This window comes from Tinamus guttatus, unplaced genomic scaffold (assembly GCF_059628265.1).
Source record: "Tinamus guttatus ecotype Peru unplaced genomic scaffold, ASM5962826v1 Tinamus_guttatus_pri_ptg000163l, whole genome shotgun sequence".
Classification (NCBI taxonomy): domain Eukaryota; kingdom Metazoa; phylum Chordata; class Aves; order Tinamiformes; family Tinamidae; genus Tinamus; species Tinamus guttatus.
In genome coordinates this window covers 300-16,725 of record NW_028288697.1, presented here as the reverse complement: position 1 = coordinate 16,725, position 16,426 = coordinate 300, and the positions used below count along the sequence as shown (strand labels likewise).

General features: G+C 42.5%; 2 protein-coding genes across 2 annotated transcripts; both read right to left on the bottom strand.

Moving 5' to 3' along the window:
• Positions 1 to 1,219: 1,219 nt before the first annotated feature.
• On the bottom strand, positions 1,220 to 4,920 carry LOC148595020 (musculoskeletal embryonic nuclear protein 1). Its single transcript, XM_088522759.1, has 3 exons — positions 4,818 to 4,920; positions 2,103 to 2,223; positions 1,220 to 1,444 (listed from the first exon to the last, which is right to left on the bottom strand). Exons 1-3 carry the CDS (start codon positions 4,824 to 4,826, stop codon positions 1,338 to 1,340), a joined length of 237 nt encoding a protein of 78 aa, XP_088378885.1. The 5' UTR covers positions 4,827 to 4,920; the 3' UTR covers positions 1,220 to 1,337.
• Positions 4,921 to 11,585: 6,665 nt separating this feature from the next.
• On the bottom strand, positions 11,586 to 15,399 carry LOC148595019 (store-operated calcium entry regulator STIMATE-like; the record flags this gene model as incomplete). The annotated part of the gene is made up of 4 exons (XM_088522769.1): positions 11,586 to 11,766; positions 13,287 to 13,436; positions 14,300 to 14,377; positions 15,287 to 15,399. Coding segments are annotated over 4 exons (458 nt in total), but the record flags the coding sequence as incomplete, so codon positions are not given.
• Between the last annotated feature and the right edge of the window lie 1,027 nt (positions 15,400 to 16,426).

Sequence of the window (16,426 nt, the reverse complement as noted above, 5' to 3'; positions counted from 1 at the left end):
ACCTCAGGGGAAAAACTCCAATTTATAGTCTAGGGAAAAAAAAGGTTTGATGTTTAACTTTAATCCAATAAATCTACATGTACAGAAATAGTGTTACCAAAAAAAAAAAAAAAAAAGGCAAAAAAGCAACTTGAATGAGTTTGATTTTGTAAGGAGAGTCTATAATCCAACAGGACAGAGTTGCTGCTCACATAGTTTGTGTCTCACCTTATTCCTAGTTGGACCAAAACACGGCTTGAGTTTTGTCCCTCCGCGTGCAGTTCCCCCAGCCCTGGCACAGCAGGACACACGGCAGGTACTTACAGCTGTGGGATGGGGCACAGACCTTGCAGAAGCAGCCCCAGCTCTTCCCTGGGATTACTGGGACTTCTGGATCACGCTGCAGGATTTTGCTTTCTGGGATGGATGTGGAGAAGGGGCCGTCATGCAATGTCTCTGGAGGACTCCGTCATGTCCTTGGCAGAGCCCCCCAGGGCACTGTGTGCTGGAATTTTCCATGAAAGAATTTAAACCAGAAAAGCAAAGCTGCCATGGGAATCTGATGACATGTTTCTTCAAAACAAGGTTTTAATATTTGCAGGGGGGTGGGAGAGGCTGGGGTTTTTTTTGCTTTTTTAAAGAGGGCAGCACTGCAATGGAGTTTGGCAAAGGGAACGGGAAAAGATCTGCTGAAAACCTTTCTAACAGTTATGTGTCTCTTATTCTAGTTTTTAAATAATGCTAAAACTGATCGAGTATCCCTGCGTTTTCAGGTGCTCTGTTCCCTCTTCTGCAGGATCAGAGACCTCACTGCAATTCAGACATCCAGGGAATTAAAATCTATTTTCCCAGCAAGCAGGGAACCAGAGCACATTAGACAGGGAGGTCTATGGCTGAGGAGAGATTTCAGGAATCTCCAGACTTTTGTTAACTCTACAACCTGGCTCCTCTTGTCTCCCTCTGTCTCCCTGTTTGCAAGAGCAGTTTGAAAAAATTGCACTGACACAGAAACCACGTCTTTTGAATATTTATTCTTCACATATGACAGTTAGACGAGATCATAGCTTTAATGCCAAAAAGTCCACAGAATTCCTTTCAGCACAAGCTGAAATTGGTCTACTGTATGCCAAGCTGTGCCTGATTTTTAATTAAACCATTGTAGGAAACACCATCCAACACATAGAAAACATAATAAAAAATAAAAAGTTGTATCCTTAGACACGAGTCCTTTCCCTATGCAACGACTTGCAGTAGAAATTGAATTAACTACTTAGCTCTGCAGTGAGTTTAATGCAAGGAACAGCAATCTAGACAACTGTTGTAGCCGTCTCCCAAGCGGTGCACGTCCAACTCCGCTGTCAGCCCAGGACGCTCTTGGCCGGCTCTTCTTTGGGCTTCTCAAAGACTGTTTCACCCCCGGTCCGATCTCGGCTGAATATGGAAGGTGCTGCTGAGCCCATTTGCTCTTGAAAAAGAAAACCAGGAGAAGCGACAGTCAATTTTGAGGCACACAGAGCTATGGCAGTTAACAGCAGGCAGCACCGTGGAGTGGCCCCTCAAGGCAGGGTCGTCCCTGCAGGTGCTTCAGAAAGCTGGAAACTAGTTTGATGTTGGGAATCCAGTGGTTAAGGTTCTCCAGTTTTGCTTGTCCCTCCCCTCTGGTGACGGAAGCAGAGCCCCACAGAGAGGGCAATCAGTCTGTAAGGCTGCTCTCACCTTCTGCCCTTTATTGCCCCCAAGGGGTTTCACCTCAGACATGCAGAACTCACCCACCAGAGCGGCCAGAGGCCAGAAACCCCCTATCTCCCCCGACCTCCAGATCTTCAACTAGTCATTGGCACTGGCCATACGACCAGAACTTGCTTTGAACTCTGACTCGGAAGGCAAAATCAGGGCTCAACCTCCTGCTTTGCAAAGCTGAGTCAGGAAGAAAGAGCCCTGGAGGCCAAGCCCTGTTGGCACCTATTGGTGAGAGTCAAATGGGCCGATCACGGACTTGAGAGCCTGAACAGCCACGCGAGGGAGCGTGGACATGGCTGTTGCTTCAGCTGAAGATAGAAATGAAGTTAATGATTGACTTTGGAAGATTGCTTAATTGTTTCTAGTAGGGAAAAGTGACTTACCGCACTGCTTCATGACTTGGTAGGTTTTGGATTTAATTTCCTGATTTTTGGAAAGGTTTCCCCTGGCTCCTTTGAGATCTTCTTCCTTCACTGGAGGACGCTTCTTCTTCACAGGGGTGGGCTAAGAAAGATGTATTGCCAGCACATCAGTATGTCACATTTAGAAGCACAGCAAATAAAGGTGCATTAGCCCAAAGCTACAAGACCCAGAGTTGCTAATTCATTAGCCCATCTAATTAATCTTTGGGATTACACACGCAGCACTTGGTCCTTTATACAGCTGTACAGTAGCACAACTGCAAATAGCCAAACCAGGGGAAACAAATTCAACACAGGTACTCAGTGTACAGGTACTAATGGAGTGCTAATTAAAAAAAAAATAAAAGAAAAAATTTATTTTATGTTCAGAAAGATCAAACAAAAACAGCTGGAAAAAACTTTACATCTTCATGACTAAATGATTTTGTTTCTACTCCTGGGATAAGTTTGACCCAGAGTTATTTATCAGAACTAGGAAAAACTTGCAAGAAAGCACAAAAGACACTGGAGAGCCAGCCATTACAGAGCTCAGCCTCTAAACTTAGAGAGCTGAGCACGCTGAGGGGTTGTTTAGATGCACGTGTTGAACACACCTTTAATACCAAGCCTAACAAAGGAAAAGAAAGTCTAACACCAAAACATGTGCTATCAAGCTGGTGCATTAGATTTTCAAAGAAAAACCTGTTTACAGTTTACCCCGCTAGTAGAAAACAGGGATAACATTCAAAAACCTCAGGCTATTCCTGCCCCTAAGTCACTACTTCGAATCCACAACATCGGCCAGCAGCAACTGGCACTATTAATATCCCTCTGTGGTTTTGTGTTTCAAGGCCAGGGTGTCAAGGTCCCACCACGCAGACCTCAGAGGAGAGGGCAGAGGGAGCAGATCAACCATCAGACCCTCACTACCCTCAGAGAGGGCTCGATTAAACGTCCAAACACTCCGGTTTTCATATATTTGTGCACTGAACCACAGACAGGAAAGCTCTTTGTTCAGTGCTGCGGACACAGGGCTTCTCGTGCTTGGATTTTGGCAATGATGGATCCTACTTACACATTCGTAGGTCAGCACCTGCAAAGCTAAACACAGTTGTGTGAGTCAGGGAGTCAAACCTATAGGCTTGGCTATACGTTCAAGGGAGCTTATGCAAGCACAGCTCCTGGCAGAGGAAGGCAGCTGCGCCAGGGGGGTTCAACATGTTTCCTACTGGCTATGAACTCCCAGGAACGCTCAAAAATAGATGGATGTCAGCACCATCACCATGTGCTGTGGGAAACAAGACTTTTGCGAGATCCCGAGGGAAAAACACCCTCCAAACAGCCAAAGAAAGCCAGGGGAGAGGGCTGCTGTAAAACCCTGCTGAATTCATAACCGTCTTGGGTCATTTGGCTCGTTCCCCAAGTGGCTCCTCTCCAGGGACATTTGCACGGCTCCGTGGGGAACGGGCACGCGAGGGAGCTCATTCCCTGCGGCTCTGACACGGCACAGAGCGTGGGAGCAGCCCTGGGGTCTGGCAGCCCACGCGGGGCAGCAACTTGTTGCCTTATCAGGAATAAGGAACCTGCTAAATCCTTTAATTTTCACAGATGGGAGACTGAAACTTCAAGGCTTTTTTTTCCCAAATAGGACAAAGCAGCTTCTAGGGAGGGCGGGTGGCAAAGGAGGCAGTTTAGGTGCTCAGAGGCAGAAGGGGTGAATGCACCCAGCCGTTTTAGGGTAAAACCTCTCCTTAGGCTGCAGAGAATTTTCCAGTCAACTGGTTAGTCCCAAAAAGCCAAATCACCGCCCAGGGCAGCGTGTCAGGAGCCTCGGAGGGCGATGGCAAAGCCTGGTGGTTGGTTTAGGGGAGCTGTAAGGGAGCCTGCTGCGCTCCTCTTACCCGGAGCAAAGGGAATCAGCAGGAGCGGCTCCCGAAGATCCCTCTCCTCCCTCCTGCCCCTGCTCTCACGCTGCTCTTCACCCACCGCGTGGACTCGCACGGGGAAGAGGGCTGTGTCGGGCAGCTGGAACTTGTGTTCACGTAGACAGCGCCCGAAAAATGCACAGAAACAGAGCTAATTTTAGGATCACCTTGAAAATGAGAGAGCGTGGTAAAGCCAAACTCTTAGTCACAAATTGAACATGAGGATTTCCAGTACAAAATTTCAGTCTTTGGTATTTCATCTTAACAGCTGTAATTTCCGGTCCTACCCACCCCTTTTTTTTTTCCTGCATGTTATCAGGTTAAGATTCACTTTAAAGGAGAGGCAGCACATTTCAGAATACCATGTCCTTTCAAAGCTACTCTCAATTTGTGTATTCCTCAAGAACTTCAAATCACGGCCCGAGAAAGTGTGCTGGAAAAGCAGAAAACATTCCTACAGAGAAATACTATAAACTAGGACAATACGAGTTATTTTTTCCTTTCCTATAATATTTATGGCAAACCAGAATATTAAAGGCTAATCTAATCAGCCATGCAGAGGGGAGCTGTTTGCTTTCTTCATCAAATAATCACTCATCACGACCCACTTGTTAAACTCTGCAAAGTGCTTAAGCACTTCAAAATAATGAAAGAGGTCAACTAGATGAGCGGAGCAGAATTCCCTGCTTCCTGAGAATAACTTGCTAACAAGGCCCTGGTGCAAGCCACCTAAAGCAGCAGTGGATTTGCTGGGTTTCCCGGTGCCCCATACCTGTGACATAACGGCAGCGTTTCCGTAATCCTTCCCACGGGATGTTCCCCGGCTTCGTTCCACTGTCCTCTGCGCCTGTTGTTTTCCTGGGCTTATATAGAGCACCTAGAGGGGAGTCATGAGCTGGGTCACTTTCCCAAAGCAGAGCCCGGGGTGTTCCCGCTTGACGCGGGCTGTTGTTCCCGGGAGGTTTATTCTTAGGGATGACTCGGGCGCGCAGGATTTAGGCAGCGGCTGGAGTTCAGCGAGACAGCTGAGCCCGCACGGCTACACTGTGGAGACAGCGGCCGCGGAGCCCGTGGGGGCTCTATTTATAACTCCAAAAGGCAACGCTTTGTCACGGATACAAGGACAACAGCAGAGCGCCTCTTTCCCCGTCCAAGAAAGCCATGTTCCGTAAATATTAGGTGCATCCCTTGGACTGGGAACGCGGGACCGTGCCCTCTCTGACGTCGTTTGCGTTGGTACTTGGCGCTGCAGCGTTGCGTGTGGTTTGGATCATTGCTAAAACGCAACGTTTCCCCCCGCCGCTCCGGTGCTGAGCTCACTCTGATGTCAGCTCGTGCGCGCTCGGGAGGATAAAATCACTTTCTACTTGCAGCTGCGTGAGAAAACTTCATCATTGCCCCCACTCGGGCACAGGAACGGCTTACGTCGGTGCCCCCAGCATAGGCACTGACAGCACTAAAGCCTTCTCCAAAACGCAAGATTTGCCCCCTGTGTATTTTCTTTATTAAGGAAAAGAAACCCTAAGCCTGACTGTTAATTGTGATTAAAGGGAGACTTTTGGGGGTGGGGGGGAGGGCTTCCCCTCACCCGCTTTTATCCATTTTTTTTTTACTATCTTGTAAATTCTTTACATCATTAAAAAAATCAACTTCTGTGACTACAGTAAACACCTAATATAAACTCAAACTCCCATAATTTTTTTTTGCTTTTTAAATATGGGAAAGGTAGACTGGCCATACCTCCAGATGCCTTTTAACAGGAACGCTGACTGCTGCAGTGCTAGAAAATGTTCCCCAGGCTTTTCTTGAGCTCTGCATTTTGGTTAATCTACAGAGAGAAGCACAGGAGGCAAAGTTTAATCAATATTTTTCCTTCTAAAAACACAACCACAGTAGTGCAGCATTAGACCCCTGTGACTGAAACACTGTGATTTTCGGGTTGGCCATCCCCAGGTCCCTAAGTGCCCCTTTTAGCTTTCCAGCTGACCTCTCCCCAGGCCTAAAAACATGCTTTCCTCTATATTACCATTCAAAGTAAAAACATTATAAGTATTTTTGCAAAGTTTAGAAGCAGTTTGGATATCATGCACGTAGCCAGCCCTCTTTGTGTTGAGTTTCTATTTTAAAACAGTGGTTTCGAAAACCAGAGGAAAAGTTTCTGGTGAAAGGCAGAACCTGCAGACTAACAAAACAGTAGCAAAAAAAAAAAATCAGCTTTAGGGAAAACAATTTTCCTCACTATGCAAAATTAATGCCTCTCTATCCATACCGATAAGCATCACCTTTCTGACGCTACTACAGTAGGAAGATAATAGTCTGCATGTTTAAAGTGAGCAGTTAGAACTGCTTTGCTCCCTTGAGCTTTTAAAACTACTTGATTCCACTGGTGCTGCACCATCCTCATCTAAAATACAATAAAAATCATGCTTTTGTGGCAATATAATTTATACAGACAAAATGCCCATACCTTACATGCCATTGGGGGTGGGAGATGAGGCATCCACACAGGTAGGCAACTTAGCTTGAAGCTCTCCTAGGCATCATCCGCAGTCCAGGCAATTTTGCTCTCTTTCATTAAACTGCCTTTCCTACATGCTGAAGAACAAGCACAACCACAGTGGCTATTAACTTTAATGCAATTAGCCCTCCCCCGCCTTCCTCCAGGACACAGGGTGTGGAAACCCCTTTGCTGAAAATCAGCTCTTAACCAAAATGTGGTGACGAATGGGGAACATTCAGTGACTTTACACACGCTGGCCACCAAGGCTGCAAAGAGAGCTGCTTACAGGAGACACATCCTCCCCAAGAAACTAACATCCCTCACTGGAATTACAGGCCTGAAAGGCGGAAGATTATCCTTGAAGGAAGCGGTGATAGAAGCAGAGGTTGGCCAAGAACAGGATTTCTGCCCTGTGCTGGCATAAAGCTCTCAAGCTCCTACCCTTAAAAAAAAAAAAAAGTCATCTGTATATACAGCTTCACAGGGAGCCAGTCTTCTTTTCTCCTAAAAGCCTTCCCTATTCCTCCCGCATCCTGGGAGATACTCACCATACCTTCCCCCTCTGCTGGGGCTTCTAGTACCTTCTGCAAACAAATCAGGAGAACAGAAGACAATTCAGATGAACAAGTTATTCAGTTAGACTATGCCTCTGCCAAGAGGAAGGACACTTGGAGGCAAACTCAGAAATTTCCAAGCTGACCCATTCTTGTTACACCTCAGGTGCTCTCTGGCTGCACATTCAGGGTTTTATTTTCACTGGGAAAATACAGGTGCTCACCCTCCATGTGCATGCCCTGAGCATCCTCAGGAACAGGGACAAATTTGAGAGCAGCTTTGAAGGATTCTTTAGTTGCAAACAAAATTTGCTCCCCAACAGTAGCAGCCCTTTCTTTTGAACCTGGACCCGCTGTTAAGGTGTAGGAATACAGCAAAATTAACACCACCTGGGAGTGCAGAAAATTAAACCTGAGTTCTGATGTTCAACTCCGTAGCACAACCTGCTGCATGCAAGAGCACACGATGAACACTGAGGCACATTCACTTTTAAAGAGAGGGAGCAAAGAACAAGTGTACGAATCTGTAATAAGTCAAACTTTATTGTAAACCATTATACAATGTCATTACATCAGATACCCTTAGAAGTTCAGGGTAACACCACTGATTAAACAGTATGGTCCAAACGGAGGGCAGCAGCACACAGCTGTTGGTGTTGCTCACACAGGCTCTACTCTGAATTTACTTACAAACAAACCCAACGTTCAATTGGAGACGGATACCCACGCAAGACAAACACACCTACAAAAGAGTCCCTTTTTTAAAGACACTGCAGTTTTACTTTGTAAAACCATAGTAGTCATTTTCAGCAACTGAACTGGAAACTTGAAATACCTTAAAAAAAAAAAAAAAAAAAAAAGTTTACACACTTATGCTGCAGATCTCACTCTGACCTGATGCTGCGGATCTCACTCTGATCCGACGTGGCTGGATTTGTTCACCTTCATTACTGCTTTCCCTTGGAAAAAAAGAAAGAAAAAAGGCAGAGCGAAGCGGCACGGGCGTCAGCGGAGCCCCGTGGCAGAAGGCCCTCACAGCCGGCGCGCACCTTGCGTTGCTCGAATTGCAACTCCATCTGCGTGTTCCCTGGAGAGCAGCTATGGGACACTGCAGTTAGCAACGGCAGCATGCAGCGTTTCGCCTGCTTACAGAAAGACAAGGGGACCTGAACCCCTTGGGAACCCCTTAAAGCTGGAATTTTAAAACCACGTATTAGACAACACCAGTGTTTTCAAATTTACACAGATGTGTCACAGGCCAGATATTAGAACAGTTAAAACACACAAGTTAACCACTCATGCTAAACTTGATCTCCACCAATATTTCTGCATCTCTTCGGCACGATACAGCCTCTTACTCTGACTTTGGGGTACACTCCATAGCTTATTTTCCTTAAAGAAACAATAGAATTACTTCTTCCTTTTTCTCCTAAGCTCAGTCTGAATTAATCCTTTGCAATGAGTTGTCCTGATGTGCATTTATCAGTCACTAACTTCAAGGGCAAATGCCAGGCTAACAGAAACATCACTGTACTGTAATATTATCAGATCAACTCTTTATGAAAAGAATTATTTCCGACTGCCCTATCAATAGCTGTCACTGAGCAGCCAGACGCCGCAGAGCACGAGGCAGAGGTTTCCCTTCCTAGCACAGAGGCTCTTCAGACCAAATCCCGCAATCCTGCACCTGCCGCAAGCGTTCCGATATTCACCTCGTATATAACTTCCATCTCACAGAGAGGCAACCCGCCCATTTTACATTTCCGTGTCTTTTTCATATAAGAACGAAAACTGAGTAGAAAAAAAAAACACAAGTTTTTGTTATTTGGTTAAAGCTGAAAATATTTTTTTTTATACACAGAGAAAGAATTGGTTTTTCCCCTGTACAGATACGCTCCTCTGCTATTACTGTGGTATTTAGAATACTTTTTTTTGGCTCATAGTGCTTTTACTGCCATTTTGTGAGGCATTCTAAAATCCCCAAACAACTGATATTTAAGTACATAAGACAGGAAAAATTAGGCATTCTTACAACTTCACTATAGCCACCTTCAAGAAACTGCTCCTCAGGGCCTTCTGCTTTGTACTCGGTCACTAAGTTTGAGGTCTGCTCAAAACAAACATTTCACATGATTAAGGCCAGAATTTTATACCAACATTTCACAGACTAAACATGAGGCTAGGAACAGAAATCATGTTCATAATCTCAATAACCAGAGAAGGGAAAAGGAAGGTAAAACGAAAGCTTGTGCAGCTCAGTCTGTGTGCGCTGCTCCGTTACCTCTGGGGACGGACACGGCAGCACTGGCTGCACAGCAGCACGTGGTGCTGTATGAAACACATCAAATCCTATGCTAAAAAGAGTAAAATATAATAAAACATCGCTGCTGTTTGTGACAGGAGCAAGTCCTGACTCTTAAATCTCTTTGGAAGAGTAAGCTGCATGAGATGATTCCATTAATGAAGATGAATTCCTTGGAGCACTGCACTTGGGGAAATATGAGCCTGCCCAATGATAAAGACTTAAGACAAGATGCAAGTCACTAATCAGTGGAATACAGCAAAAGGAAAAAAGCCTAAAACAGAGGCAACTCTGCTCAGGGACATTTCCCCGTCCTCCTGCCCCTTTGCTCCCATTTCAGAATAACTCAAGCATTCCTTGTCATTAGTTTCTAGTTTCAGTCTAAAAGAAACTCTAGTATTTAAGCTTATTGCAGTTAATTCAGTGCACAGTAACAGAGGTCAGTGGCTCAAATAAACTCTTACATTGGGCTTGGTAAAATGTCCCTTTTCGTCAGGGGACACCTGAAGTCAGGGGGCATTTTGGTTGCCTTAACGGCCACACAGTGGAAAGGAATGCTGGAAAAGTGGAAAGCAGAAAGGGAGCGCACAGTTCAATATTCACTAAGGCCCAAGAACCCCATTTAACTGGTCTGGATAATATACCACATTAAGACCTAGTAAATCTATAAAAAATGTAAAAAATCTTAAAAAGTTCTGAGCAGTTTTTGCGCGAAACCGTTTGGTTTAAGGCTTGGAACATTTCTGACGTCCACATGCTACAACACACTTGCAATTGACTTCTGTTGTCAGCTCTTTGACACAGTGCCCCGTCCTACACAAGGTTTAACTAATCAAGGAAAAAAGCTGCTGAAAGAGTAACCAGCCTTTAGAAATTAGGCAAAACAAAAGGATGCCACTGAAAACACGTCTGCAAGGTTTAAGATCAGCACATTTGCAGTTATTGGATGAAAGACACTGAAAGCTGCAGGAATTCTGCAGCAGACGCAGCAACAACTGTATTATACCTCCCTTTTTTGTTTTTCCTTTTGAATGCTATGGGATAAGGAGATTATAAGGAAACTAAACATGAGAAGTGCAATCTTTGAGGGGAGATAAAGCAAGCACATTAAGTCAAACAGTGCTGTTTCACCAAAGAACACGCAGGAACAGAATTATCTGCCATATCATAGCCCGACTACTCCAATGAGATTCAAATCTAGTATGGAAGGCTCTAAATAAGGGAAAGCAGAAGAAATTTTCCATGTCTTTTGGATATTTGAGAGGTACTCACGAGAGACTCACAGGTTCTTAAGAAACATAAATGACTGAAGTCATCCCTAGATATTTGTTCCACACATAAGCAACCTATCACAGCAGATGCTTTGTTATATGCCAAAGTGCACGTTTGTCAAATATGCAAATAACACCTCCTATTAGAAAAGATATTTCTAAATTATGTGTTCAAAAGCACACTTAGGACTGCATTTTTAGTGATTTTTTGGTCATTTTTAGTGACCATTTTTTTGGTGACTTGAGCTCTTCCCTTTGCAATCTCTTTATCTTAAACCAGGAGACAAGGACAGATAGGATTCTCGTGACAAATCTTTTGACCATTTCTGCAGGAAAAAAAAAAAAAAGAAGAGAGAACTGCAACATTTTCTCTAACAAAAAGCATCTTTAAATACAACTGTATGAAAATATAACTTAAATATAAAATAGTCAAATAGGTTTGAGGAGACCTGGAAAAAAATCTTTGTTCCACCTATTAGTTCCATAGGTACCTTGTAGCAAGTAAACATTTTGTACTTAAAAAAATAACATTAAGTTACAGCTTGTAACCATAAACTATTCTGCTCTAGGAATTATGCTGCAAAAGCCAGTTTTAGTAGCAAAACATACTCCGTTAATTTAGTTGATTCCGATGCCTTTTTTGAGAACATCTTAAACTGCATCATTCAGAAACCATAAATGAAAGATCCCTGTATCTGTTCTCTATGATCTTCTCCGAAATGGCAGATACAAATCACTTGAGTGACTAGTCCTCAACAACACTGTGCTTTCACCATGATGAAAAGACATTCTTGCATAATTGGTCAGTGTGTCTGTAGTGCAACTGAACTGGAAGTCTTCCAACTGCTTGCATTCTGCTGGCAGACCTTGTTTTTGAGTCAGTCTGTATGAAAAGGGAGATGCAATTGCAGTCTTGAAACCCACTGACTGAGAAGTTTTTACCATGATGCCTGCAAATACACAGGTCAGGGAATGTGTCATACAGGCAGACCAAAACGATGCTTCTTTTTCTTAATGGGCTTTAGGTTGGTCAGTCTGCGCAGGTCCTCTTCAGCGTCAGATTCCTCCATCTCATCGTCTGCCGAAATGAGGATCTGAGAAAAAGAAATTACAGCTTCTGAGTAACGTGAAGCAAAGTCGCTTTCTTCCCTCCTTCTACTTTTAACCTTTTTCTTTGTTACACTTGCAAAACACCTTATTATTTGCCCAAGACTACTGAACCTCATTCAGATTTGTTATCAGTGCTACCTGAAAGTAAATTTCAAATGAAAACGAGAGGCATTAATCTCTACTGGAATCATGGACTCTAAATGCACAGAAGCGATGCCTGCACGCCCGAGTGATACAGGTGGTTTGCTGCAAAAACAAGTGAGAGAGACCACACCACATCTCTAGCAACATTTGCAACATAACAGCTGATTTATAAGCAAAAAACATAGCCCTGCTTGCAATTCAGAAACACAGCACCAGCCAACTGTGACTAGAAACTTATTTTCAAGAATTCTGCCCATCCTTCAGGCAAACTGAAAAATAATCAATGCAATTCAGAATAAAGTTATACTCAAGGCAATGACATAAGCATTTTTTCTCCTTTTTTGCATCTTTTACTTCTGGATACAGCTGAAAATCATTTTATAATACTCTGAAAAAAGAAAAGGAACTGTATGGCAATTAGCTGCATATACAGCAGAGGCTCTTACCTGTCTTTTTCTGACAGGTATAGGAAATATTTAGTTAAGTAGTGCCATCCTACACAAGCACTCCTGACCCACTGAAATTCCACTGTTCTGTTTGTGACATTTTGAAAATGAAGTGAAAGAACAAATACTCTAATTAAATCAATTCAAATTCAGATACAAGATTATGTGCAATGCTAAAAAAGGAAGCTGATGTTTATTTGCATAACACTGAAAACTAATTAGTTGAGCAGATTTGAAGATCAGTGTAATTCCCTTAGCATCCTGCAATATCTGCATGATGATCAGATGCTTAAAAGGTTAATTTATTCTGTAATAAAATTATTCTGTAATAAAACACATTTTGAGCAAACCCCATATTTGGTTGTGCATATCCTAACACACTAACCATATTACAACTTTAACCCATCCCTATCCAAACGCCCTGCTACCTCAAGAGCTAACAAATCCAAGGAGACAGCAACAGGACTGCAGAGCTGCTCTCTTCATATCCTCCAACTTGTCCCCAGTGACCATGCCACCGCAGCCACGCTAGCCCTGACAAATACTCCTCCACAAACTCAGCCAGTTATTTTGCCCCCCTTCCTTCCAACTTCAAAGGTAGGCTAGTAGGTTAATTAGATTGGACTGATTAATTTTGTATTCTATGCAGGTGTTTTTAGAAGCATTTTTAACGGTTCATTTGTGATATTTAGATATGTTCTTGTGTCCTCCTACCTGTCTGGAAAGACAATAACTACCAGTGAGCGTTGAGACACTGCCGTTTTCTTAATCTGCATTCAACTACAAATATTAGGAACCACAGTCAGAGGTGGATACCAAGAAAATCAAAACAAAATTGACAGTATTACAAGGAAACTGGTGACACGAGGGAGCAACTGGACTACAGGTTAACTGCACTGGCTAAGTCTACGTACTTCTGACTCAGATTCCTCATGTGATGCTGCTCTTCTGTATCGGACTTTGCTTCCATTTCTTGAATCTTGTCCTGCTTCCTTTTCTTCAAGTTTAGCTTTTGTCTTCCCTTTCTTCATAAGAAAGTTATCTACTACCCAGAACATCAATGCCTGGTAAAGAGAAGTGGGAAGGGACAGTTTAGTTTTCTTCAGGTTAGTCTATGTTCATTTGGTCAACATTTGGACAGAATTAGGGACATGTAACAATCAAAGCGAGTTGGCCAAACTGACAAAATCCTGTAAAAGCACAGGGACACATAGGTTTTTTTACACTGCACAAATGCTCTAGCATATGGCTAATTTATCCCTTGGTAGAAAAGGAAACAGACAGCAAAATAGCTGCTATTCAGTGATGACATTAACTGTTTATATAGAAATGTGAACAGTCTCAGGCAGACATCTTAGTGCAACGAAGTTTTCCTTCTCCAAGGGTAAAATCCATGATTGAACAAATTAATGAAAGAAGAAAAAAAAAACAATCAGGAGGGGTTATTAACTGCAAAGACTGCATCTCTGGCTGCAGTCCCTAAACGCCAGATTGCTGAAAGGGAATATTTAGGGATATTCCTTTTATTCTCCTCCTTCCTATGCCAACCACTATTAGCTACAGAGACACACAGGATACCTAGTTGTACAGTTATTATTAGATCGAGTACTTCCTAATTCAAATTTCACCATAATTTTAGAATCTCTTTGACAGTAATGCAATATTGCATCCAATCTCCTGAAGTCATAAGCCCAAGGAGGTCTATGAGGCATTGCTGCACTTCTGCGACCAGTTACTGGGCTCCACTTGGATTTTGGCCATATCGAATCTACATACCTGCACATTTTATCCACTTTTTAATACCCTTTTTAAAATTAAGGCAACTGAAACACCACGGCACGTTGTACTTTAATCAATGTTAATAATTTAACAGATGGGAGAGGGAAATACATGTAACTGTCTCAGAGAAGCATGCAGTTGTACTAACATTAACAAAGAAGGGAACTATCAGCATGACGATAGCCAGCTCCAACTGGGGATTCTCTATAGGATTCAATAAAGCTACCTGTGAAAAGAAAAGGATCAAATTCAGATCACAGCAGCATGTGCACACAACTGGATTAGTCAGTGCAGTTCTTCATGCGCTAGTTAATTCTACAGAAACAGAGTACATGAACCAAAAAGGGCAGCTTTGTAGAAAAGGAAAGTATTTAGGACAGCTAATAAATTGCAGCAGTAGTAAGTGGGGCTGACATCTTAGTCACTTCTGTTTACAGAAGCCTGAAGAACTTTTTAAGAACTATCTCCTACATTTCAGAGCTCCCAAAGAACATTTATAAGTTGTGTGTTTCGGTAATTTAAAGCCAACTGAAGCTTCAAATAAAGCTTCACAAAATATACAGTGAGAGAAGACTCCTGATTTCTGGATGAGTCTAGAACATGCATTAAGTGACTAACGGGCTTCAGTTTGCTACAGCAACAAGCATCATCGCTTTGAATATTAAAGTGCACAGATTCTATGAAAACAGCCGTGTTGCTAACCATCAGCTTCACTAATCCATTGTGAATTACTGGAATTGTACAGTTTAGATGAGGCAACAAGGTCACAAAAATGGTTCTTCAGAAAACAATACCCCCCAAAAAGAAGTTTACATTTGGGTTAAATTAAAAAAGACAGACAAACCAGTTAGCTATTTCTAGAGTGCTCAGACAAGTAGATACAGTGTAATTTTACACACCACAGTATACAGTAAAACCAAAATGTAATAGGATATCACCAGCAATGGATGCCAGAAAGCCTCTTTAGCTGTATCCTAATCAAGGCACAAGAACATACCACTATGAGAGAGCTAAATGGCATCAACTATAGGAAGTTGTGACACTGGGAGATAAGCCAAGCTAAAAAAGGGTATTGAATAATCTACTGCTTTGTGACTTCTTCCACCAGAAATCCAAATGCTGTGCAAACACCAACCTCTTTCCACTGAGGTATTAGAAGCACTATAATGATGACAGTTTTCTCAAACATCATGATAATTATGTACAGACCACACTGGCCCATCCATGCACTGCACTTCAGCGGGTCACCTGCAAAAAAGACAAAAGGCTCCACAGGTACATGTCATTATTTTACTTCAATAAATATTTTAGAGAAGATTAGAATAGACCAAGCTGAATAATCCTTTTAAAGCGTCTTCGCCAGCCTCCTTGGTGCTCTTGCTCCTCCCCATCCCTCTAACTTTGTAATAAAAGCTGAAGGTAACAGGATTTTAGCCGATTCTGCAGGAGCTGGTTACGTAGGCACTCTTCTACGCCAAACAATCCCATTTGTTTCTCACTAAATTTTAATTTTCTCCCTCTATCCTAAAGCATTAGGTTTCCTAAGTGGAAAAGAAAAAAGTATTAAAAATTACCAGGTGTGAAGCAAAAGATTTAAGTGTGATATTTCTGCCAATCTTGATAGTCTACCTTCAAGAAAATATTTTCCTACAGAAAGCTAGTAATCGAAGGTAACCAATCATAATTGGGGCAATGGGTGTGCATGAGTTGATATAAAAAAGCTACCTGCCAAAAGAAAAATTAATTGAACAAAAAATTAAGAATTGATTCTAATTCAGCTCTGAAAGGCTTTGAAATTCTGCTCAATCTTATTGGGATGCAGCACAGTGAAAGAAAAAATGAAGTTATCTCTGCCAGTTCAGAATAAAAACCATCTGGCATAAATATTTGAACAGAAAAACTATGCAGGCTGTGAGACACTAAATAAAGGAAGAAAGAAAGAAAAAATAAATAAAATAAGGGACAGTGCACTGTATCATCCAGATTTCACAGTTCAAATATATTTGCAATACTTCATCGGAAAACAGAAGATTTGGAAGATTGCTCCCCAAAGTTTCCTGCAACATCTTCAAACAGAGCTGAACAATTTTGAGCCCGGGGAAGAATAATGTGTAATGGAAAATCAGATGCCATTATATATTTGTAATGCCTAATGGTCGCTTCCTTTTCTAGAACATTTTTGAAAGGCTTTCAGTATTAATAATTATCTTGAGATTTATTTCTTGCTGCTCAAATGCTACAAAGAGCAAAGAGAAACTGATGAATCAGACTGGAG